The 26127-nt window shown below is 48.4% G+C and overlaps 1 protein-coding gene across 1 annotated transcript; it reads left to right on the top strand.

The window, feature by feature from the left end:
* Positions 1-11361: 11361 nt before the first annotated feature.
* LOC140265430 (olfactory receptor 14C36-like) lies at positions 11362-12294 on the top strand. The gene has a single exon (XM_072361353.1). The coding sequence runs from the start codon at positions 11362-11364 to the stop codon at positions 12292-12294; it is 933 nt and encodes a 310-aa protein (XP_072217454.1).
* Positions 12295-26127: the final 13833 nt, after the last annotated feature.

The following is a 26127-nucleotide window of genomic DNA, read 5'->3' as shown; positions in this document are numbered from 1 at the left end:
CTGCTGTTCCTGGGCTTGGAGTCCTGTTCAGAGTGCAGAAGATAATAACAGGTTCAAACCATTCTCAGAGACACTCTTTCTGCTGTATTATGAAATCTTTTAATTCTCCTTTGACATTGTTCATTTAGCACCATAACTTCAATTTCATTTCATGAAGTTCAACATTGCCTTATCAGAAGAAGCATATGGAGTTGTAGCCTTCCTATCATCTTCTAATCTTATCCCATCTCCGTGGTTATTCTCATCTGTTTCTTGTCTCATATCTTTTCCCACACAGCTCTTAGAGCCCCCAAACCCAACCTCTGTTCCTTTCAGTATCTATAGGATAAACATGCCTGTTTGCAAGATAAGTGCATTATTCTTGTCAAGAGGAAATGATAATAATTTCAACTAATTCCACCCTTTGAGAGAGAAGAAGCTGAAACACAACACATGTGACTGCTCTCAAAACAAACAATAGACTGAAGAGAATTTCAGGAATCTCAGAGCTGTGTCCAGATGAGGCAGCCCATTTTAGATTTCTGCCTACAATCCTTCTTGCCTTCCCTAAGAACAGGAGATGGAAAGTCCCGGTCTAGGCTAGGCTGTCCTCTTGCAAAGAACTCTTAGAAACATTCAGTTGTGCAGTGGAGCTGTGATCCCCCTGCCCCAGGCAGCAGCTGTGGCAGCACAAGCCTTTCTACCGGGGGGCTCCTTCCCCCCCCAACACGTCTCCCCGCAGCACCCTGGGCAACTCACCGGGCAGGCTGAGTGCTGAGCCTGGCAGGCGGCAGAGTCCCATAGCCGGCACACAGCCCCTGGGGCACAGCAGGGACCCTGCTCTGCAGGACAGCCCTGGGCACCCGCCTGCAGCCCCACATGCACAGCCTGCAGCCGTGCTGGGACACGCAGCCCTCAGGGCTGTGCTCTGATGCTGAAGCACGGAAGCCCTCAGCTGGAGCAGAAGGCTTTTTCCACTCTAATGAAACATGCAGTGCCTGCAGCCAGATCTGCTATGGGATTTCACAGTTATAGTTAACCCTCTATGAATAGCATCTGTATAGCCTGAAGTGAGACTTACCATGTCATTGTCTGTCAGCAATGCTCCTGCAGCATGCTCTGAGCCTGCTCACTGCATACACATCCTGGAAGCTCTCTCCCCTTTCTCTCCTCTCCTTCTGTCACCTGCAGGCTGTGCTGTGCACGAGATCTGCTCCTGGGCACAGCCGTCTCTGCAGCACCATCCTCTTTTATGAGCTCCCTGTGCCCCAGGAGCCCAGCCCAGCTCAGCACACCAGAGTATTTGAGTTTCTCTTCCTCAGTGCTTCCTCTGGAGATTTCCCTGGGGCTCCTGAGCTGAATGTTCCTGATAGACAGCAGGGTCATCTCTGAAAAAGGCTCTTGGATGTCAGATAAACTGGACAGACTGATTCCAGAAGCATGGTTTGGAGTTGAGGAAACAACCTCTCTAACCTGGAGTTAGGTTTTAATGCAGGAATGCATGTATTTGGCACAGGGTGCAAAGGGGATCAGTCCTTCCTTGCACACCAGCAAGCAGAAGTGTTACTTATTTTACTGTCACGCTGATCCATATTCAGCAGATCTCCTGGAACTCATCTACATATTCATTATTTTCCAGGAACTCATTTACGTTCTGTTCCTCCCTCTGGCACATGCGCTGTTTGTAGCTGGGTTCTTCCTGCAGTGGTCGTGGGGATGAAATCAGGCATCTTCCTTGCAAACACTCAATGTCTTCCTCATTCTGTCCCTTTTACCCCATCATGTTTGATAGAAGTAGCCTGGTTCTGTCTGGCTTTTTCAATTTAGGGTGCAGGATGCTATTCCTTTAATGTAACTGCTCATCCTACCTGTTTATGGGCCCATATACCTGTCTTCTACCTTTGAGACTAACTCTTTTACTGTATCAGGTCGTCCTAACAGATTGTGTTTGCCTAGCAGGAGTGTAAATGCCTCACCTGGAAAGCTCTGCTCCTGGCCCTTAATAAAAACAACACAGAGACAAGGACAGGGATTCTCTGACTCCCCCTTTGCAGGGCTGTCATTCAGATGAGGCAATCAGTGCAGGTGTCTCATGTCCAGATGTAAAACCCTGGGGTTGAAAGCAGATTCACTTCCCCACAGACCCATGGGAGATGGTACTCCTCTTGACTCGAAGCAGATGTGCACAAGGAGTTGACAGTATGCATGAGCCCCTGGTCTGAATCCTTGGCCTTTCTTAAGATGGAATGACTTGCTCAAAAACAGTCATTCAGTGAGCACAAGGTGCCTGTGGTGCTCATAGATGTATGCAGCAGGGCCTGCAGGCTGTGGTAGACATCTGAGAGAACCACCTCCTTCCTGAGCATTAGCTGGGGGCCAGACAAGGCATGGGAGTATTTTTGGGCATCCTGAATGACATCAGATGTTCGAGTAATGGGCACCTGAGAGTGCAGCGTTATTCAGAACTGATCGTTCTATATTCTCCATCTATTGCAAATTCCAGAGCTTAAGGCATTCCACAGCTGTGACACACCTACATTTTCTCACAGTTGACATGTTTGTTTATTCTGGGCTCTCATTGGAATGGCAATTCCCTGGGGCCTCCAGCACACCCCCTGCCAGCTGGCAAGTGCAGATGAGAACCTTCAGGAAAGCCATGCCCTGGTAGTGACAATGCTTGCTGGACAACTTTCAGCCCCACAATGCGTCTCATAACTGTGCGCCAACTTCTGAACACTAGTACCATGGTGTAGATGCCAGCCCCAGCCAGCCTAAATTAAATCCTGCTTCTGGAATGGGATCAAAGAATCAAAGAATCACAGAATCACAGAATGACCCAGGTTGGAAGGCACCTCAAGGATCATGAAGATCCAACCCCCCTGCCTGGCAGGGCTACCAAACTTCCACACTTAACAGATCATGCTGCCCAGGGCCCTGTCCAACCTGGCCTTGAACACCTCCAGGAACAGGGCATCCACAACCTCCCTTGGTAGCCTCTTCCAGAATCTCACCACTCTCCTAGTAAAGAACTTCCCCCTAACATCCAACCCAAATCTTCCCTCTTTCAACTTAAATCCATTCCCCCTTGTCCTGCTATTATCGGCCCTTTCAAAGAGCTTACTCCCCTCCTGATTATAGGATCCCTTCTCGTAGTGAAAGGCTGCAATGAGGTCACCCTTCAGCCTTCTTTCCTCCAGGCTTAAAAAGCACAGGTCCTTCAGCCTGTCCTCATAAGGGAGGTGCTTCAGCCCCCTGATCATCTTTGTGACCCTCCTCTGGACCCTTTCCAAAATCTCCACGTCTTTCTTGTACTGAGGGCTCCACACTGGACACAGTACTCCAGATGGGGCCTCACAAGAGCCGAGTAGAGAGGGACAATCACCTCCCTATCCCTGCTGACCACCCCTTTTCTGATGGAGCCCAGGATCCCATTTGCCTTCTGGGCTGCCAGAGCGCACTGCTGGCTCATGTTGAGTCTCTCGTCCATCAGGACCCCCAGGTCCTGCTCTGCCGAGTTGCTCTCAAGGACTTCTGATCCCAGCCTGTACAGGTGCCTGGGGTTCTTCCGGCCCAAGTGCAAAACCTTGCACTTTGCCGTGTTGAACCTCATTAGGTTCACCTGAGCCCAGCTTTCCAGCCTGTTGAGGTCTCTCTGGATGGCATCCCTTCCTTCCATCGTATCAACTGTGCCACTCAGTTTGGTGTCATCAGCAAACTTGCTGAGGGTGCACTCAATTCCCTCATCGATGTCATTAACAAAGATGTTAAAGAGCACAGGTCCCAAAACAGACCCTTGGGGGACACCACTCGCTACCAGCTTCCACCAGAACATAGAGCCACTGACTACCACCCTCTGTCTGCGGCCTTTCAACCAATTGCTTATCCATCGAGTTGTCCACCCATCAAATCCACTTCCCTCCAATTTGGAGATGAGGATGTGGTGGGGGACCATGTCAAAGGCCTTGCTCAGGTCCAGGTAAATGACATTGGTTGCCTTCCCTTCATCCACCATCGCCGTCACTCCATCATAGAGGGCCACAGGATTGGTCAAGCATGACCTTCCCCTGGTGAAGCCGTGCTGGCTGTCTCGGATCACATTCACATTCTTTCTGTGATTGAGCATGTTGTCCAGGAGAATCTGTTCCATGATCTTCCCAGGCACGGAGGTGAGACTCACCGGCCTGTAGTTCCCCGGGTCCTCCATGCTCCCCTTCTTGTATATGGGAGTGACGTGACCCTTCCTCCAGTCATCCGGGACCTCACCTGACAGCCACGACTTCTCAAATATGATGGAGAGTGGCTCGGCAACCACCTCAGCCAGCTCCTTCAGGACCCTGGGATGCACGCCATCTGGCCCCATAGACTTGTACACATTCAGTCTAAGGAGGCACTCTTGGACTTGCTCTGCCCTTACTGTGCCCTTACTGTCCCCACATAAAGGTTTGGGGATGCAGGGCTTAGGGACATGAAAAAGACTAGAATCCTGGCCACCAGTGAAGACCGAGGTGAAGAACTCATTCAGCACCTCAGCTTTCTCTTCATCTGTTGAAGCCAGTTCTCCTTTTAAATTTACCAAAGTAGGTACACCTGTTTTGGCCCGTCTTTTCTGGCCAATGTACCTGTAGAAGGCTTTCTTATTGTTTTTCACATCCCTTGCCAAGTTCAGTTCTGCCTGCGCCTTGGCCTCCCTGATCCAACGTCTGCAAGTCTGGACAGCATCCCTGTATTCTTCTGAGGTGACACAGCTTTGTTTCCAGAGCTTGTACACCCCTTTCTTCGCCCTCAGTTCTCTCAGCAGGTCCTTGCTGAGCCATGCCGGTTTCCTACCTTTCTTATTCAGTGGAGCCCACTTTCTTATTCAGTGGAATGGAGACCTCTTGTGGTTCCAGGAGGGCATCCTTGAAGAGCAGCCAGCTCTCCTCAACATCCTTGTCTTTGAGGGCAGCACGCCAGGGGATCTTGGCTAGCAGTCCATTGAGTAGCTTGAAGTCTGCTCTTCTAAAGTTCAGTGTCCTGATCCTGCTCTTTGCCAGGCCCACATCGCTCGAGATCACAAGTTGTCCAGTCCTTCACTGTGATTCCATCAGTCCCTTCCTATCTATGTCTAACTCACTTCTTGTACAGTTATTCCCTGTGAATGTCAAACCTCAATAGAAGCAGCTTGGACATGACATGCAGTAGATCACTGTGTTTTACCGTTCATTCAATTGCATCACCTTTCCTACTGTTTGTTGGCAAAAAAAAAAAAAAAAAAAAAAAAAAAAAAAAGAATTCTTTCCTTGCCCGTTTGCAGCTGATTCTCTGAGGAAAGCCTGTTCGAGTTGCTGAAAGGGAGACTAAACACTGAGCGGGTGGCTGCAGAGGAGAAGAGTGATGTGAGGAAAAGTGATGCAAGTCCCATGGGGCCAATGTGAGTAGAAATGGGGTGGGGTGGTTGAGAAGAACATTTGCTGACACAGAATAGAACGCATTGGGGACATCCTGGATTGATACCAGTTGCACAGTGCTGCTTTAAAACTTGTTTATACCCAGCTCTAAATAAATAGACAGTAAATGTCTGCTGGATTCTTCCTCTTTAAGATCTCTCCAGGTACCCCTCCATTTTGCTGCACAAGGTCTGAAAACTTGAAGAAAATGACAGGAAGGCACAAGGCACAGGAGGCTCTTCAGGTTATAATGAGCCCCAGGGTGCATTTGGTGCTGAGTCCATCAACCTCCAGTGCAGAGAGAAGTTTGCACAGAGTGCTCAGCAAGACAAAGTCAGAAGTAACAGTGAACTTTCTTGGAGTATTAATGGGCCCACTGAGGAACAATAACAAGCATGCTTCCCTAGGGACTAGTTAGAGCAGATAATTGGAAGATATGACTACAGGCAGGCAAAGGCACTGGCATGGTGGCTCTGATGCTGAGAAATCCTTTCTTTGTCTTATGAAGCAGACAGGCCAAGCCCTGATCCCCAGACCCTTGGTAGAGAGAACCTCATGCTGACTAAGGATCCTTCCTGGGGCAGTAGGTTGGAGGTCAGTATGATGTTAAATGAAAGACATGGGGACAGAAGATCCTAGGCTCTGCATGGGCTGCAGGGACACTGTGAGGTTCATGTTCCATGTGAGTCCTGTGTCTCATGGCAGGATGTGGGATGTGAGAAGGGCCCAGTCTGAACAAGCAGTCAATCCCAATGAAACTCTGAACTTCAGCTCTCTCAGTTCCAGTGCCTTCCTTTGCACACCCTCCCATGGTTTAACGTCCTTTATGTTCTGTGTTGCCCAGAAGTGCACCCAGTGCTCCAGGTGAGGCAGCAGCAGTGCAGAGCAGACAGGGACAATCCTTTCCCTCACCCTGCTGGCAATGCCTTGCTTGATGCACTCCAATGGACCGCTGAGCTTCCTGGGTGCCTGGGCACACTGCTGACTCATGTTCAATTTGATGTTGACCAGGACCCCCAATCCTTTTCAGTCAGACCACTCTCTAGTGTCCCATATCCAGACAGTGTGTATGTCCAGGATTGCCCCTACCCAGGTGCACAATCAGGCACTTGTTATGCTTTATGCACTTGGTGCTTAGGACCAACTGGTACCCACTTCTCTGAGTTGTCCACATCTCTCCCCACTCATTGAAGGCAACAGCACCTCCTCATCTGGTCTCATCAGCAAACTTGCTCAGAACATCTTCTAGTCCTTCATGCAAGTCATCCGCAGAAACATGAAAGAGAAGTGGCCCTAAAATGGTGCCCTGGGGAACCCTGATAGTGACCATCTACCAGCCTGATGGAACCCAGCGACTATAGTGCTTTGGGCCTGACCTATTGACTAACTGTTCACCCACCATGTTATATTTCTGCCTAGCGGAATGAAGGACATTCTGCTCAGAAGGGTGTTGTGAGAAATAGTATCAAAAGCTCTACTGAAATCCTCAAAGATAACTTCAACTGGCTTCCCTTGATCAACCAATTTGCTAACCTTGTCATAAAAAGTCCGATAGTTAAACAGGACCTTCCCCTCTGGAAGCTGTGTTGGCTGTGACCAATGACAGAGTTGTCCTTCAGCTGATTTTCCATAACTCCCACCATCATTGTCTCCATCATTTTACCAGGCACTGGAGTGAGACTGACAGGTCCATAATTGCCCCTGTCACCTTTCTTGCTCTTCCTTACGAGACAACATTTGCCAGCTTCCTGTCAACTGACATGACCCTACATTTATTTAGATGCAATTGAAATGAGAGCCCTGAGCACACTAAGGTGTCATCAGTTCAAGAACGTAGACGTGCCATAGCTTTGCAATGCCTTGAACTCCAGAGTATGCCACAGATGGAGCAGAGAGGAATATCCGCCTCTTCTCTTTTGAGCTCATCCTTGTATAAGTAGAATAACACTACCTGATACATGGGGACTCTGTCTCTTCTTTGCTCTGCTCTGCTCACAGAGGAGCGGTGCAGGGGGTTGCTCTCATGTCAGTGCAGATAAACTCACTTCCTCTTTAACCCTTTTTTCTCTGTAAACTCTTCCACTATTTGAACCCTCATTCATACTTCCACATACCCTCAAGTACACTTCCATATGCCATCAGCAATTGCAGTTTCTTATACCTTCAAAACAGTTTGTCAAACAATACAGTTCTTCCACAAACAGCTTTAATACCATCTATCTTTCCATTAACAGTCTGTATTGTTCAGTTACAAACATCTCGCCACAGAACCTGCACTGACTGGCCCACCAACCTCACACACTTTCTCACAGGCAGTGCATCGTATTACATAAATGGGTTGACACTTATTATATTGGATAATAAAAAAGGCTTTTTAGACTATGTTAAGAGTGAAAACTAAGGAGACTGTGGGTCCCCTACTAAGTGAGGGGGGTGTTATGGTAATGGAGTGTGCTGAGAAGCTGTAGATACTGAAGGCCTTCTTTGCTTCTGTCTTTTGTGAAAAAGCTCTCCCTTAGGAATCCCAGACCCTGGTGATTAGTATGAGGGTCTAGGGAAGGGAAGAAGTGCCGTTAGTCAGGGAAGAGCTGGTCCATGAGCGCCTAGGCCACACCAATGTTCATAAAGCCATGGGACATTACGGGGTGTATCCACGGATGCTGAGGGAGCTAGCAGCGGTGATTTCTGCACCACTCACGATCATCTTTGAGAGGTCTTGGAGAATAGGGGAGGTGCCTGAAGACTGGACGACAGACAATGTCACTCTGGTCTGCAAAAAGGGCAAGAACGAAGATCCGGGCAATTGCAGGCTAGGCAGCCTCAGCTGTGTCCCTGGAAATGTGATGGAACAGCTTGTGCTGGAAGCCATTTCCCGACAGCTGGATGAAAAGGAGGTTGTCAGGAGTAGTCAGCATGGGTCCACAAAGGAGAGGTCATGATCAACCAACCTGACAGCCTTCTATGACATTGCCACCAGCTGGGTGGATGGGGGGGGAGAGCAGTAGATGTCGTCTACTTTGATTCCAGCAAGCCATTTGATATTGTCTCTCACAATATCCTTATAACAAAAATAAGGAAGAGTGGGAAAGATGAGGGAACAGTGAGGTGGGTTGAGAACTGTCTGACTGGCAGAGCACAGAGGGTCATCGTTGGCAGTGCAGAGAACAGTTGGAGCCATGTAAGTAGCTCCTGGGTAGTATACCAGGGGTTGGTGCTGAGTCCGGTCTTGTTCAACATCTTTATTGGTGACCTTGACAAGGGGATAGTGGCCAAACTCAGCAAGTTTACTGATGATATGTACTTGGCAGGATTGGCTGACACACCTGAAGGTTTTGCTGCCATTCAGCGAGACCTGGACAGGCTGGAGAGCCAGGCAGTAAGAAACCAGATGAGGTTTAACAAAAGCAAGTGTAGAGTCTTACACCTAGGTAGAAATAATTGCATGCACCAGGACAGGTTGGGGGATGAGCTGCTGGAGAGGAGCTCTTCCAAGAGGGACCTGGGTGTCCTGATGGACAACAGGTTGGCCATGAGCCAGCAGTGTGCCCTCGTGGCCAAAAAGTCCAATGCCATTCTGGGGTGCATGAAAAAGAGCATGGCCAGCAGGTTGAGGGAGTTGATCCTTCGCCTCTAAACTGCCCTGGTAAGGCCTCATCTGGAGTACTGTGTCCAGTCCTGGGCTCTCTAGTACAAAAAAAGACAGGGATCTCTTGGAAAGAGTTCAACAGAGGTCCACAAATATTGTGAAGGTTCGGAAGTATCTCCCCTATGAAGAAAGGCTAAGTGAGCTGGGTCTGCTTAGCCTTGAGAAATGAAGACTGATAGGGGACCTGATCCAGATCTATAAATATCTGAGGTGTGGAGTCAAGGTGGCAAGACCAGGCTCTTTTCAGCAGTGTGTGAAGTCAGGACAAGGGGTAATGGACAGAAACTGGAGCGTAGGAAGTTCCGCATAATGTGTGCAAGAAGTTCTTAATGGTGAGGGTGACTGAGCACTGGAACAGGCTGCTCAAGGGTGTTGTGGAGTCTCCTTGTCTGGAGATATTCAAGATGGAAACCTACCTGAGCACCTCCCTGGTGTTCCCCAAGGGTCTGGCGCAGGGGCCAGTCATCTTCACTATCTTTATTGATGACAGGGATGAGGGCATTGGGGGCATCCTATGTAGGTTTGTGGATTACACCAAATTGACTGGGAGTGTGGATCTGTCTCGGGTTAGCAAGGCACTACGGAGGGATCTGGACAGGCTGGAGAGCTGGGATGAAGCCAATGGGATGAGGTTCACTAGGCCAAATGCCATGTCCTGCACTTTGGGACCAGGGATGGACTGCTCAGGGTGTTGGTGGTGTCACCGGACCTGGAGGTGTTCAAGGAATGACTGGATGTTGTGTTGAGGGACATGGATTAGTGGGAGCTATTGGTGGTAGGTGAACAGTTGGACTGGATGCTCTTTAAGGTCTTTTGAAACCATGGTGATTCTATGATTCTATGATACTGTGTCCTTCTCTTGGTGCCCTTTTAGTTTCAGGACTCACCACATGTCTGGAACTAGTCACTGACCACTAGAAATCCGGTGTTAAATTCAACAGATTTTAATGTACTGTCATGATGCTGTTGTCTTTCAGGAGCTGTTTGCCATGAGGATCCAGGGACATCTCAGGGGAGACAAGTGGGAAGGATAAACATGACATATTCTTCTGCTGAGCTGGGCCGGGCTCCTGGGACACAGGGAGCTCTTAAAAATGGGCAGGGCTGCAGAGAGACAGCTGTGCCCAGGAGCAGCTCTAGTGCACAGCACAGCCTGCAGTTAAAGGAAGGAGAGGAGAGAAAGGGGAGAGAGCATGCAGGATGTGTACGGTGTGAGCAGGCTGTGAGCTCACTGCAGGAGCATTGCCCACAGACCATGACAAGGTAAGTTTCACTGCAGACCGTGCAGCTGCATTTCATAGAGGGTTAACTTAATCTGGGACATCCCATAGCAAATCTGGCTGCAGGCACTGCATGATTCTTTACTGTGGAAAAAGCCTTCTGCTCCAGCTGAGGGCTTCCGTGCTGCAGTATCAGAGCACAGCCCTGAGGGTCGCATGTCCCAGCACGGCTGCAGGTTGTGCATGTGGGGCTGCAGGCGGGTGCCCAGGGCTGTCCTGCAGAGCAGGGTCCCTGCTGTGCCCCAGGGGCTGTGTGCCGGCTATGGGACTCTGCCGCCTGCCAGGCTCAGCACTCAGCCTGCCCGGGGAGCTGTCCAGGGTGCTGCGGGGAGACGTGTGGGGGGAAGGAGCCCCCCGGCAGGGCTTGTGCTGCCACAGCTGCTGCCTGGGGCAGGGGGATCACAGCTCAACTGCAAAACTGAATGCATCTGAGGGCACTTTGCAAGAGGAGAGACCGGGAAGGGACTTTCCATCTCCTGCTCTGAGGGAAGGCAAGAAGGATTGTAGGTGGAAATCTAAAATGGGCTGCCTAATCTGGACACAGCTCTGAGATACCTGAAATTCTCTTCAGTCTATTGTTTGTTTTGAGAACAGTCACATGCGCTGTGCTTCAGCTTCTTCTCTCTCAAAGGGTGGAACTAGTTGAAATTATCATTTCCTCTTGACAAGAATAATGCACTTATCTTGCAAACAGGCATGTTTATCTTATAAATACTGGAAGGAACAGAGGTTGGGTTTGGGGGCTCTAAGAGCTGTGTGGGAAAAGTTATGAGACAAGAAACAGATGAGAATAACCATGGAGATGGGATAAGATTAGAAGATGACAGTAAGGCTACAACTCCATATGCTTCTTCGGCTTATGGAATGTTGAACTTCATGAAATTAAATTAAAGTTGTGGTGCTAAATGAACAATGTCATAGGAGAATTAAAAGATTTCATAATACAGCAGAAAGTGTCTCTGAGAATGGTTTGAACTTTTCCTTATATTCTGCACTCTGAACAGGACTTCAAGCCAAGGAAGAAAAGCAGATGCCCAACAGCAGCTCCATCAGCGAGTTCCTCCTGCTGCCATTGGCAGACACGCGGCAGCTGCAGCTCCTGCACTTCTGGCTCTTGCTGGGCATCTACCTGGCTGCCCTCCTGGGCAACGGCCTCATCAGCACAGCCATAGCCTGCGACCAGCACCTGCACACCCCCATGTACTTCTTCCTGCTCAACCTGGCCCTCCTCGACCTGGGCAGCATCTCCACCACTCTCCCCAAAGCCATGGCCAACGCCCTCTGGGACACCAGGGCCATTTCCTATGCAGGATGTGCTGCACAGCTCTTTTTCTTGTTCTTCTTCCTCTCAGCAGAGTTTTCATTTCTCACCATCATGTCCTATGACCGCTATGTTGCCATCTGCAAGCCCCTGCACTACGGGACCTTGATTGACAGCAGAGCTTGTGCCACCATGGCAGCAGCTGCCTGGGGCGCTGGGCTTCTCTATTCCCTGCTGCACACTGCCAGTACGTTTTCACTGCCTCTCTGCCAAGGCAATGTTGTCAACCAGTTTTTCTGTGAAATCCCCCAGATCCTCAAGCTCTCCTGCTCAGACTCCTACCTCAGGGAAGTTGTGCTTCTCATTTTTAGTGTCAGTTTAGCCTTTGGGTGCTTTGTTTTCATAGTTGTGTCCTATGTGCAGATCTTCCTTGCTGTGCTGAGGATGCCCTCTGAGCAGGGACGGCACAAAGCCTTCTCCACGTGCCTCCCTCACCTGGCCGTGGTCTCCCTATTTGTCAGCACTGGCATTTTTGCCTACCTGAAGCCCTTCTCCATTTCCTCCCCATCTGTGGATCTGATGATGGCAATTCTGTACTCTGTGTTTCCTCCAACTCTAAACCCTATTATCTACGGCATGAGGAACAGGGAGATCAAGCACGCTCTCAGGAAGGTGTTGCAATACACACTTCACAATCAATAAAGTGCACATCTTCCTCACATAATTCCCTGTGGTGGTTCTTTATTTTTTAGACTAGTTTCTATTTTTGATTATTTGTGATACACTAATCTGCAAAAATACCCTGCAATTTATTTCACTATTTCTTTCCAATCCGTTTTCCATTTTCTCACTTCAAGGGCTCATGTAAACATGAAACCAGATTCCCTAGTTGGTTAAAAGGTACCTAAAAAGCTTTCAAAATAGACTTTTTCTTATCTCTTCTCTCTTCCTTCCTTGCCTGGGTCGTGTGCAGGTACAGCCATAGGCACAGGAGCACAACATGCTCTTTTCAATCTTGCTCTATTTACACTGCCACAATGCTCTCAAGTCCTCGCATTTGTGCAGGCCTGAAAGGTCTTGTGTGTATCAATAAAGCCCTGTTTTCTCTACAGCAGCACTCTGGGACAGCAGTCAGTAATCGGTAAAATGAATGGCTGCGCCAGGGCTGGTCTCCTTGCTGGCAATGTCTTGTAGTTATCTAGATCAATCTATGTCCATGACAGAGGGGGCAGTAGGCTTGTGGCCCCCCTGGGCCCCAACAAATTAAAAGGGAACAGGGTGGGCAGATGGGAGCTAGGCTCAAGGAAACCAACAGAACAGCGGCAATGACCTAAGGAGTTTTACTAACCATAATATGTGGAATACCAATCGGAAAAACTACAAAACTATGACATTCCGCCCCTTATTCTACATCATTACATCATGCTTAGAAAACATATCTATATAGAAATAAACAATAATTAACATGCATTACACACACAGGTCTGTATACATATATATATAGACGGAATTAATAACTGCACTCTCCCAACATCAAATTCCCTTGTGGTACACATTGAGCATCCCCATCTTCCTGTATCACCCACCAAGTGCACCCAGGTTCCTGGGCAAAAACATTCCACAGAGAGGTTTGCCCTTTCCAGAGGCTGGAAGGACCCAAACAGCTTTTCCCAACATGTTCTTTACATGTACAACAGAGATCTTATCTCCTTCTATAGTGTGTAGGGGGCTGGATTGGGTAGGACCATCACGATTGACAGATCCTCTAGTATTGACCAACCAAGTGGCTTCTGCACAATGCTTCTCCCAGTGCGTAAATGTTCCACCTCCCATTGCTTTCAACATAGTTATCAATACCCCATTGTGTCATTCAATTTTACCAGAGCTGGTGCATGGTAGGGGATATGATAAATCCACTCAATGCCATGATCTTGGCCCAAGTATTTCTAAGGTAATTTTTGAAAGGTGTCCCTTTATCAGACTCAATCCTGTCTGGGGTGCCATGTTGCCACAGGACTTGTTTCTCAAGACCCAGTATGGTGTTTCTGGCAGTAGCATGGGGTACTGCGTATGTTTCAAGCCACCCAGTGGTTGTCTCCACCATGGTAAGCACATAACACTTACCATTGCAAGATCATGATATAATCAACCTGCATTGCTTCCCCATGCTCCCCAGCTCCCCATGCCTCCCCTCCCATCTGCCTAGCCTGTAATTACTTAGATTTTTCCTTCTTGCCCTTTTTGAAGACCGGAGAGACATTGGCTATCCTCCAGTCTTCAGGCACCTGCCCCATTCTCCATGACCTCTCAAAGATGATAGAGAGTGGTTCAGCAATCACCTCTGCCAGCTCCCTCAGCACTTGTGGATACACCCCATTGGGTCCCATGGATTTATGAACATCGGTGTGGCCTAGGCGCTCTTGGACAAGCTCTTCCCTGACTAATGGGAAGTCTTCCATTCCCCTGACTCTCTCAATAAGCTCCAGGGTCTGGGATTCCTGACAGAGAGCCTTTTTGCTGCAGACAGAAGCAAGGAAGGCTTTCATTGTTTCCACTTTATAGCATCCCCCATTACCAGAACACCCTCCTCACTTAGTAGGGGACCTACAGTCTACCTAGCCTTCCTTTTACAATCAATATAGTCAGAAAATCTTTTTTTTTTTTATCCTTTATCACTTTTGCCAGATTTAATCCCAGGTGATCATTTGCCTTCTTCGTTACATCCATGCATGTCCAGACAGAATTTCTGTACTCTTCCCAAGTGGTCAGACCCTTTTTCCACATTTTGTTGACCTTCTTTTTCCTTTTGAGTTTCTGTGTGAGCTCCTTGCTCATCCACGCAGGTCTCCTGTCACCATTTCCTGATTTCTTGCTCACAGGGACACACTGATCCTGAGGTTGGAAGAAGAGCTGTTTAAATGCCGACCAGATCTGATTTCATTCAGGATGCCACGAATACTCCCATGCCCCGTCTGGCCTCCAGCTGATGCTCAGGAAGGAGGCAGCTCTCTCAGATGTTGTCTACCACAGCTTGCAGGCACTGCTGCACACATCCATGAGCACCACAGGCACCTTGTGCTCATCAAGTGTCTGTTTTTGAGCAAGTAACTTCCATCTTAAGAAACACTAAGGATTCAGACCTGGGGCTCACGCATGCAGGCAACTCCTTGTGCTCGTCTGCTTCGAGTCAAGAGGAATCCCATCTCCCATTGGTCTTTGGGAAGTGAATCTCCTTTCAACCCCAGGGTTTTACATCTGGAGATCAGACACCTGCACTGATTGCCTCAGCTGAATGACAGCCCTGCAAAGGGGGAGTCAGAGAGTCCCTGTCCTTGTCTGTGTGTCTTTTTTATTAAGGGCCAGGAGCAGAGCTTTCCAGGTCTGGCATTTACACATGATCACTGAGGGGACAGACAAGAACCATCCATAGGTGGATGATGTATGTGTATGGTAAGGGGAGCCTATAAATTGTGAGGAGACATCCTACACAGAGTATAGCCATCCGTGCTGCCCCTTGGGAGGTGAACTCACGGGTTTGGTTGCTGCTGGGGTAGGAAGAGTCCTTGGGGGAGTTCCTATGAAGGGGAGCTTTAAGTCATATGTATTGAAAAAAGAGCAAGTGCTCTCCCCCAGGTGGTTGGCTGTAGGTCAGACCTAGGCTGGTCTCTCCTACGGGTATGGGATATAGTGGCTATGCTCTCAAATGGTAACCTGGGATCTCCTAGCTGTAATCACAAGAGTTATAGGTTGTATGACCATTATCATCATCTGCTACAAGTGTTTGGCACCTTGTATCTAATAATTGAAGGTTAAGGTGACTGGGAAAACTCTTAAAGTTTGGAACTGGTCGATCAGGGTACGAGAGATACTAAGATTCCAACTAAAAGACGTTGTCAGCATTGTGTATTACAAATAAACCGTGGTTTGAAGACTTTAAGACCCTAGAAGTCCGCAGCTGGGCCAATTACCGAAGTAACACCAAGAGGGTGAGCGGTAAAAAGGCGATTTCTTAAAGCAAACACACACTTATATAAACTATGCTCTTCGTGTACGCCTCTCTTGTACACGTCATCGATCCTTCCAGAAACTAGGGAGGGCCTGTCGCGTGACAGCCCGATATCCCCGTATTTTGCCTAATACAACATCTCCCCCTCCCCATGCTAAGAAAACTTAACCCGTTACAATACGCAACACTATAAACCTAACCAATGCTTAAAGCTTATCCTGCATTCGATGGTATTCTATACTCTAATGGAAATACCTAAAGAAACTCTTAAAGATCCGTCTTATTTGCTATACCTTAACATACTATGCATAACCTTAAAATACACTCTTACCATAACTAATATTATATAGTACTCTATATGAACCCTTAACTAAACCTTAACAAACTCTCTATAATATAATTAGTAGCATAAGGCACAACCATGTTATGAAAACACCACCACAACTGTGTGGAGCAAGTGATTGAATAGTCCTCTTGTTGTCAGGAACCTTTCGAGAAGCAATTCTCGTCCACGATGTTTTCCATCCCTCTTCATTCTTCTTACGCCTGATGTATCTTCTCTGTATGGTGAACATCCGTCAAAGTCTTTCTGTCCATATCCTCGATAGCGTCCATCAGCTCATCAGCACACGGCAACATGCACCATCGTTGCATTAACGCGTACTTGATATGTAGCGACTAGGTAACTAGAATCTCAACCTATAGGATAAGAAGATCACACCTTAAGAGATAAGTGAAGTTGCAACCACAGATTATGTGAATCTACTGTTGGCTGAGACCCAACAATTCCAGACTGAATCCCAAAGGTCCCTGCACTTGTTGTTCGAGCGATACTTATCACTGAGACCAACAGGAGCAGAACAACCTCAGGTACCAGATTCCCCATTGACTGCTCCTGTAAAGAAAGAACTCTTATCCCACTTCCCATAGTCAGTAAAGCGAGAAATGAGGCAGTTCCCATTGTGAGTCCTAACGTAACTGGTTAAACCAACCACAGCAACAGCGATTGTCCAATGGTATCGGACTGCAGTCGAGCCAGACCTGACATGCTGAGTGGCCATAATGACAATAGAGGAGGTACTCACAGCAATAACCCACCATTGGCAGGGAGACAAGCAAGGCTCCCAGGTGACATCCATTTGCCAGATCTGCAGCGATCCCAGGCCAATGACAGGTGTGCTGGTAACTTTATCTGCTATTGCATTACCTGTGGCAAAAAGGCTTGGCACCCCAGAGTGATCACACACACGTAAGGGTGCAACAGGAGCTGTGCGGAAGACCAAGGCCTCTTCCAGAGTTCCAGCAGCCTCTGTACTTGAGAGACCTTCCTGGCCCATCCGGGCCAACTGCTTGACTGCAAAGATGGAATCTGCAACAATGTTAGAGGGTATCATTCGCCAGAGGTGCACTGCAGCTGTTACAGCCATCACCTCAAGCATCTGCACGCTGACCTTTCTGTTTGTGAAGACTCCCATTGACTCCCATTGACTCCCATTGACTCCCATTGACTCCCATTGACCCCATTGACTCCCATTGACCCCCACTGACTCCCATTGACTCCCATTGACTCCCAATGACTCCCATTGACTCCCATTGACCTCGATTGACTCCCATTGACTTCCATTGACCCCCATTGACTCCCATTGACCCCCATTGACTCCCATTGACACTCATTGACTCCCATTGACTCCCATTGACCCCCATTGACTCCCATTGACTCCCATTGACTCCCATTGACTCCCATTGACTCCCATTGACCCCATTGACTCCCATTGACCCCCATTGACTCCCATTGACTCCCATTGACTCCCATTGACTCCCATTGACTCCCATTGATCTCGATTGACTCCCATTGACTCCCATTGACCCCCATTGACTCCCATTGACCCCCATTAACTCCCATTGACTCCCATTGACTTCCATTGACTGCCATTGACCCCCACTGACTCCCATTGACTCCCATTGACTCCCATTGACCCCCATTGACCTCCATTGACCCCCATTGACTCCCATTGACCCCATTGACTCCCATTGACTCCCACTGACTCTAATTGACCCCCATTGACCCCCATTGACCCCCATTGACCCCCAATGACTCCCATTGACCCCCATTGACTCCCATTGCCTCCCATTGACTCCCTTTGACTCCCATTGACCCCCATTGACTCCCATTGACTCCCATTGACTCCTACTGACTTGTAAATTCTCCTGGCTCAAACTGCATGTCATAGATTAACCTAAAATCTATCTGCACCCATGACAGGGGGGCAGTCGGCCCACAGGCTGCTGGCCCAGAAGGAAAAGAAAACAGGGAAAAAGGAAATAAATACAGCGGCAACAATCTAATCTTTTAGGCAGGTCCTCCATCCTCTCTCCACTCACATCCTCACTGATTTCCAGTGCCTGAAACCTATTGCTAGTATATTCTGCAACCTATTGCTAGATCGCAAGTGCAATTGTTTGGTACAAGACTTGAGGGCAAGTAATGGAATTGTTGAGTGGATACACTCAGTGGTGGCAAATCCATGCACCTCATTAACCCAGTTAAGGAATGAACAGGTGGAGTTTACCTTCTGGATTTGAAGCATGTCTCTTCTGCCTGGTTTGGCCAATCTGGGGAGAAGAGACTCAGTGAACCAGCACAGTGTTACCCAGGGCTGTGAGAACAGCTTAATGATTGTTGAGAACTGGTCAACTCGTGAGCCTGTGACCTGGGATCCTCCAGCCCAGGGTGGAACTTAATTGCAGCAGGTGGATGCCACAGCAACAAAAGAGAGCGGTGCAATGGTCTGTGAGTCTGCTGAGTTTCTTGGTTGACGGAAAGCACAAATAACTCAACAGCAAGTGACATATTTGGGAGATTACAGCTGGACTTTGAACCTTAAGGATCGCCAGGAAAGAAGCCATCTGACAAACCCCTGAGCCGCACATTGCCAAGGAACTCCATACATTCCCAGGAATGACAGGATGGTGCTGACTGCGGATGCACAGCCATGGACTGGTCGTAAAGCTCCAAACAGCTTGATGAAGTGAGTAAGGGACGGTCAGGGTGTCTGAGGGCGGTGGCTGCACTGGTGCTCAATATTCAAGAAGCCTGTAAATCTACACTGGGCCAAAGGATGCCAGTTTTAATATCTCACACAGTGTTTACTGTATTGGAGGCAAATGGGGGACATTGGCTCTCACCCCAAAGATCCCTGAAATACCAGGCCCATCCTGACAGAGCAGGATGATGTAGAAATAATTGTAACTAATATTGTCAACCCAGTATCTTTCCTTTGCGGAACACCTGGAGTACCAGTATCTCCTGACTGCTTTGAAACAACTGGACCTGCACATTTCAGATGGTCAGTGAGACCTGAAGGACAAACCCCTAGAAGATGTAGAAGTTCCTGGTGGGTTCTATGGGTCCTAAGAGGGTCCTGATGGGTCCTATGGGGGTCCTGTGTTCTCCTAAGGCGGTCCTGATGGGTCCTATGGGAGACCTGCGTACTTCTATGGGGGTCCTGGTGGGTCCTGAGGGGTCCAAAGTGGGTTCTGACAGCTGCAGTTTTGTGAGACAAGGAGAATGTAAGGCAGTTTATGCAGTAACTGCTACTGACCAGGATCCAAGGACTATTAGCACCAACATCATCTTTGAAATCTGCAGTTCTCCCATTTCAAGCTGGGGACTGGATCCTGATCCAGACGGGGAAGGAGACAAAGCTGCAGCCTGACTGGGAAGGACCGTTCCAAGTACTTCTAATGACTGAAACAGCTGTGAGGATGCCGAGAAAGGATGGACTCACTACACACTGGTAAAGGCACCCACCAGCCCTGAGGCGTGGGAACTGCTGCCACAGATAAACCTTTAAAAGAGAAGAATTAGAAGGAAATCATGACAAGTTTTTCTATAGGCATATATATATATTGTACTATTATTTTAACTAACCTTTAACTTCTCCTCAGATAGGTGAATAAATTGTATATGTAAGTGGGAGAGTATTATAACCTCTATAGAACTAATGCTCACAAAAGGTTTTCCATGTTGTAACGAGGAGTTTTTACTGCTGCACCCATTCGTTATCCTGATAATTATCTGGAAAATGTAAAATTTGACAGTAATGCAGGGACCAACTGATAGTTTTCATGTGAATGAGGGACTCTTGAAGTGTATGGAATGATGTATGGTGGACAGCTGCCTATTGAGGCTGGACATATACACTCCTTGAAAATACCCAGAATCACAGAATGACCCGGGTTGGAAGGGACCTCGAGGATCATGTAGTTCCAACCCCCTGCCTGGCAGGGCCACCAACATACGCCATTACTAGATCAGGTTGGCCAGAGCCCCGTCCAACCTGGCCTTGAACACCTCCAAGGACGGGGCATTCACAACCTCCCTGGGCAGCCTGTTCCAGGGACTAACCACTCTCCTAGTAAAGAACTTCCCCCTAACATCCAACCTAAATCTTCCCACTTTTAACTTGGATCCATTTCCCCTAGTCCTGCTATTGTCAGCCCTTTCAAAGAGTTTACTCCCCTCCTGATTATAGGTTCCCTTCTGGTACTGAAAACTGCAATGAGATCACCCCTCAGCCTTCTCTTCTCCAGGCTGAACAAGCCTAACTCCTTCAGCCTGTCCTCATAGGGGAAGTGCTCCAGCCCCCTGATCATCTTCGTGACCCTCCTCTGGACCCTTTCCAACAGCTCTCTGTCTTTCTTGTACTGAGGGCTCCACACTGGACACAGTACTCCAGATGGGGCCTCACAAGAGCAGAGTAGAGAAGGACAATTACCTCCCTATCCCTGCTGGCCACCCCTTTCCTGATGGAGCCCAGGATCCCATTTGCCTTCCGGGCTGCCAGAGCGCACTGCTGGCTCATGTTGAGTCTCTCGTCCATCAGGACCCCCAGGTCCTTCTCTGCCGAGCTGCTCTCAAGGACTTCTGATCCCAGCCTGTACAGGTGCCTGAGGTTCTTCCGGCCCAAGTGCAAAACCTTGCACTTTGCTGTGTTGAACCTCATTAGGTTCACCCGAGCCCACCTTTCCAGTCTGTTGAAGTCTCTCTGGATGGCATCCCTTCCTTCCATCGTATCAACTGTGCCACTCAGCTTGGTGTCGTCAGCAAACTTGCTGAGGGTGCACTCAATTCCCTCATCGATGTCATTAACAAAGATGTTAAAGAGCACAGGTCCCAAGACAGACCCTTGGGGGACACCACTCGCTACCAGCTTCCACCAGAACATAGAGCCACTGACCACCACCCTCTGTCTGCAGCTCTTCAACCAATTGCTTATCCATCTAGTTGTCCACCCATCAAATCCACTTCCCTCCAATTTGGAGATGAGGATGTGGTGGGGGACCATGTCAAAGGCCTTGCTCAGGTCCAGGTAAATGACATCGGTTGCCTTCCCTTCATCCACCATAGCTGTCACTCCATCACAGAAGGCCACAGGATTAGTTAAGCATGACCTTCCCCTGGTGAAGCTGTGCTGGCTGTCTCAGATCACATTCTCATTCTTTATGTGATTGATCTTGTTGTCCAGGAGGATCTGTTCCATGATCTTCCCAGGCACGGAGGTGAGACTCACCGGCCTGTAGTTACCCGGGTCCTCCGTGCTCCCCTTCTTGTATATGGGAGTGACGTGACCCTTCCTCCAGTCATCCGGGACCTCACCTGACAGCCACGACTTCTCAAATATGATGGAGAGCGGCTCGGCATCCACCTCAGCCAGCTCCTTCAGGACCCTGCGATGCACGCCATCTGGCCCCATAGACTTGTACACATTCAGTCTAAGGAAGCACTCTGGGACTTGCTCTGCCCTTACTGTGGGGAAGGATTTACCTCCTTGGTCCCCACATAGAGGTTTGGGAATGCAGGTCTTAGGGACGTGAAAAAGACTAGAATCCTGGACACCAGTGAAAACCGAGGTGAAGAACTCATTCAGCACCTCAGCTTTCTCTTCATCTGTTGAATCCAGTCCTCCTTTTAAATTTACCAAAGTTGGTACGCCTGTTTTGGCCCGTCTCTTCTGGCCAATGTACCTGTAGAAGGCTTTCGTATTGTTTTTCACATCCCTTGCCAAGTTCAGTTCTGCCTGCGCCTTGGCTTCCCTGATCCAATGTCTGCAAGTCCGGACGGCATCCCTGTATTCTTCTGAGGTGACACAGCTTTGTTTCCAGAGCTTGTACACCCCTTTCTTCGCCCTCAGTTCTCTCAGCAGGTCCTTGCTGAGCCATGCTGGTTTCCTACCTTTCTTATTCGGTGGAGCCCACTTTCTTATTCAGTGGAATGGAGACCTCTTGTGCTTCCAGGAGGGCATCCTTGAAGAGCAGCCAGCTCTCCTCAACATCCTTGTCTTTGAGGGCAGCACTCCAGGGGATCTTGGCCAGCAATGCACTGAGTAACTTGAAGTCTGCTCTTCTAAAATTTAGTGTCCTGATCCTGCTCATTTCCAGGCCCACATCGCTTGAGATCACAAGTTGTCAAGTCCTTCACTGTGATTCCATCAATCCCTTCCTATGTCTGTCTAACTCATTTCTTGTACAGTTATTCCCTGTGAATGTCAAACCTCAATAGAAGCAGCTTGGACATGACATGCAGTAGATCACTGTGTTTTACCGTTCATTCGATTGCATCACCTTTCCTACTGTTTGTTGGCAGAAAAAAAAAAAAAAAAAAAAAAAAAAAAAGAACTCTTTCCTTGCCCGTTTGCAGCTGATTCTCTGAGGAAAGCCTGTTCGAGTTGCTGAAAGGGAGACTTACCACTGAGCAGGTGGCTGCAGAGGAGAAGAGTGATGTGAGGAAAAGTGATGCAAGTCCCATGGGACCAATGTGAGTAGAAGTGGGGTGGGGTGGTTGAGAAGATCATTTGTCGACACAGAATAGAACGCATTGGGGACATCCTGGATTGATACCAGTTGCACAGTGCTGCTTTAAAACTTGTTTATACCCAGCTCTAAATAAATAGACAGTAAATGTCTGCTGGACACTTCCTCTTTAAGATCTATCCAGGTACCCCGCCATTTTGCTGAACAAGTTCTGAAAACTTGAAGAAAATAACAGGAAGGCACAGGCACAGGAGACTCTTCAGATTATAATGAGCCCCAGGGTGCATTTGACGCTGAGTCCATCAACCTCCAGTGCAGAGAGAAGTTTATACAAAGTGCTCAGCAAGACAAAGTCAGAAGTAACAGTGAACTTTCTTGGAGTATTAATGGGCCCACTGAGGAACATTAACAAGCAAGCTTCCCCAGGGACTAGTTAGAGAAGATAATTGGAAGATATGACTACAGGCAATGAAAGGCACTGGCATGGTGGCTCTGATGCTGAGAAACCCTTTCTTTGTCCTATGAAGCAAACAGGCCAAGCCCTGATCCCCAGGCCCTTGGCAGAGAGAACCTCATGCTGACTAAGGATCCTTCCTGGGGCAGTGGGTTGGAGGTCTGTATGATGTTAAATGAAAGACATGGGACAGAAGATCCCAGGCTCTGCATGGGCTGCAGGGACACTGTGAGGTTCATGTCCCATCTGTGCCTCGTGTCTCATGGCAGGCTGTGGGATGTGAGAAGGGCCCAGTCTGAACAAGCAGTCAATCCCAATGAAACTCTGAACTTCAGATCTCTCAGTTCCAGTGCCTTCCTTTGCACACCCTCCCTTGGTTTAACGTCCTTTATGTTCTGTGGTGCCCAGAAGTGCACCCAGTGCTCCAGGTGAGGCAGCAGCAGTGCAGAGCAGACAGGGACAATCCTTTCCCTCACTGACCTGGTGTCATGGTTTTGCAATGTTGTAATTTGCTATCAGTATTCCACATCATAACATCATGATAAAGCATGATAATTTTGACGAATCTGTTGCTCACAGTAAGAAGACTGAATGTCCCAGGGAGCACCACGGTCAGTCATATGACCAGGACTATATAATCTCACTTCAGTGCTGGACTCGCTCTCTTGGATCCTGCCAGCCAGGGGGAGAGCCGTGTGGGAGCGTTCCAGCCGTTTCGCCTAGAGTTACAGTAGGCCTCTCGGTTTCGGGACTCACTCTCTCTTATTTTACTTGATTCGTTACCCTTAATTCCAATTATATTGTATTATATTGTGTTATTCTGTATTCCGATATAGTATTTAGTAAATAAGTGTGCCTCCTTAGATCGTTGCCGCTGTATTTATTTCCTTTTCCCTGTTTTTCTTTTCCTTCTGGGCCAGCGGCCTGCGGGCCGACTGCCCCCTGTCATGGGTGCAGGTAGATTTTAGGCTAACCCACGACAGGATTTTGGTGGAGAATCGGGCAAGTTGCCGTTTGTTTTTTTTCCTGCTGTGGCAAGTTGCCGTTTTTTTTTTTCTGCTGTTCTTTTAGCTTCTTACAGAGCTGCAGAGTTTTTACAGAGTTTTTTCTCGTTAAGGAGCTATCTAAGTTTACGTTTCTGCACCTGGGAGCTTGACCTTGAAAGTCCGGGCGGACCGCCAATACCCTGGAATAGTTTACAAACTTTGAGGTCTTGAAATCCAGGCAGACTGCCAACAGCCCAGTATATTTTGTAAACCTTAAGCTCTACTTTGTAAACTTGAGCTCTACTTTTTTTTCCCCGCTGTTGAAGAAAATAGATAAATAAATAAAAAAAAATGTGGCCTCTAATTGAATTATTTTGCAAAGCATTGTATGCTATTGGTTCTTCCTTTGTAATGATCCAAACCTATTGGGCCATAATTAAGCTCGCCACTTTTATCTATGGGGCTATAGGCATATATAATCGATTGAAAACATTTTTAGAAATGCTTACTTGGTACCTGCATACAGCACCAGAAGCTCCAGAAGCTCCAGAAGGAGCAACTAATATTACAGAAATGGTGGTTTTCGAGCATGTTCCTCATTTCTTTTTTGAATCTTTTATGCAGTTTTGGAAAGCCCAGTTGACCACACTGTCAATGGTGTCAATCGTGACAATCTCCCTGAACTTGCTGTTGATTATCGGTTTCTGGATTTATTACATTCTGAGGAAGTCTTCCCCAGAACCAGAGAATACTGAATGGCAGGGAGTGTGGAGAGATTTTGGAGAGATTGTTAAGGGAAAGACATCTTCAGTGTCATGGAGCTTTACTCCTGAACACTTGAAGAATCCTGAGAGTTTGATTGCATATTTGAGGCAGGAATGTTGTGGCTCAGGCAGATCTCAGGAGGCACAAATGATTTGGGGCCTGGCCAAAGCTTATCGGGCCCTATTCAATACCATTCCAAAGAGTCTCAGAGCTGAGAGAGAGAGTCTCAGAGCTGAGAGAGAGAGTCTCAGAGCTGAAAAGGCAGAGAGGGAAAAAGTTTTGGAAGCTGAAAGAGAGAGTCTTAGGGCTGAGAAAAGGAGTCTCCTTGCTGAGAGAAATGGTCTCCTACAACAACGAGATGCATTCCGGTATGTGGGAGAGGCTCTCCAATCTGAGCGAGGCACCCTCCAGTCCGAGCGCGACGCTCTCCGGTCCGAACGTGATGCCCTCCAGTCCGAGCGCGACACTCTCCAGTCTGAACTCAACACTCTCCAGTCTAAGCGCGACACTCTCCAGTCCGAGCACGACACCCTCCAGTCCAAACACGACACTCTCCAGCCCAAGCGCGACATTTTCCGGTCCAAGTACAACGCCCTCCGGTTCGAGCACAACGCCCTCCAGTCCGAGCGTAATACTCTCTGATCCGAGCGAGACGCCCTCTGGTCCAAGATTGACGCCCTCCAGTCTGAGCGCAACTCCCTCTTTTCAAAGTGTAACGCTCTTCAATCTGAGCGAGACGCCCTCCAGTCTGAGCACAACATCCTCCAGTTCAAGCGTAACACCCTCCGATCTGAGCGAGACACCCTCCGGTTTGAGCGCGACAACCTCTGGACTGAGTACAGTACCATCCTGTTTGATCGTAACTCCCTACGGAAGGACATAAGTGCCCTCCAGTCCATGTATGATACCCTCCAGTCCAAGAGGGACATCCTTGAGTCTGAACTGAACGCCCTCAGAGATGGACTCCAAGCTAAATTGGAGGGCATTAAAATCAGCCAATCTGATCAACCACAGGGGGCACCAGATTCAATGTTGGTTGCCCCTGTAAGAGGACGAAAAACGAAACGAGTTTCAACTCAGTTAGAAGAACCAGAGGAGGTAGAAGAGCAGAGGGTGATAGAAGAGCAGGAGGAGGCAGAAGAAAAGAGAAAAGAAAGGGAGGGTGAACTGGAGGAAATAGAGGAAATAGGAGATCCTCCCATCCTGTATCATTGAAGATCTCAACCATAAAAAAGAGACGTCTTCGTGCTGGAGCAAATGACAACAGTAAGGTCATATGTTTTGCCTTGTTGTTTTTCCTGCGTAGTCATGGGGAGGATATAAAGAAGTGGAGTAATTCACCCACTTCTGCACTCCAGGCACAAGTGAAAGAATTACAACGCAAGTCAGTCATCAAGGTGGACCCTTCCAGAAGGGGAAAGGCTCCAGTTGCTAAAAGCCACCGAGGTAACCAAGAGAGGGGCCCTGCCCCCAGCCAGCGGGAGGAAAGGGACAATAGAGTATACTGGACT

The sequence above is a fragment of the Excalfactoria chinensis genome, unplaced genomic scaffold (genome assembly GCF_039878825.1).
Source record: "Excalfactoria chinensis isolate bCotChi1 unplaced genomic scaffold, bCotChi1.hap2 Scaffold_85, whole genome shotgun sequence".
Lineage (NCBI taxonomy): Eukaryota > Metazoa > Chordata > Aves > Galliformes > Phasianidae > Excalfactoria > Excalfactoria chinensis.
Note: the sequence above shows the minus strand (reverse complement) of the source record. Positions and strands in the feature narration are given on the sequence as shown.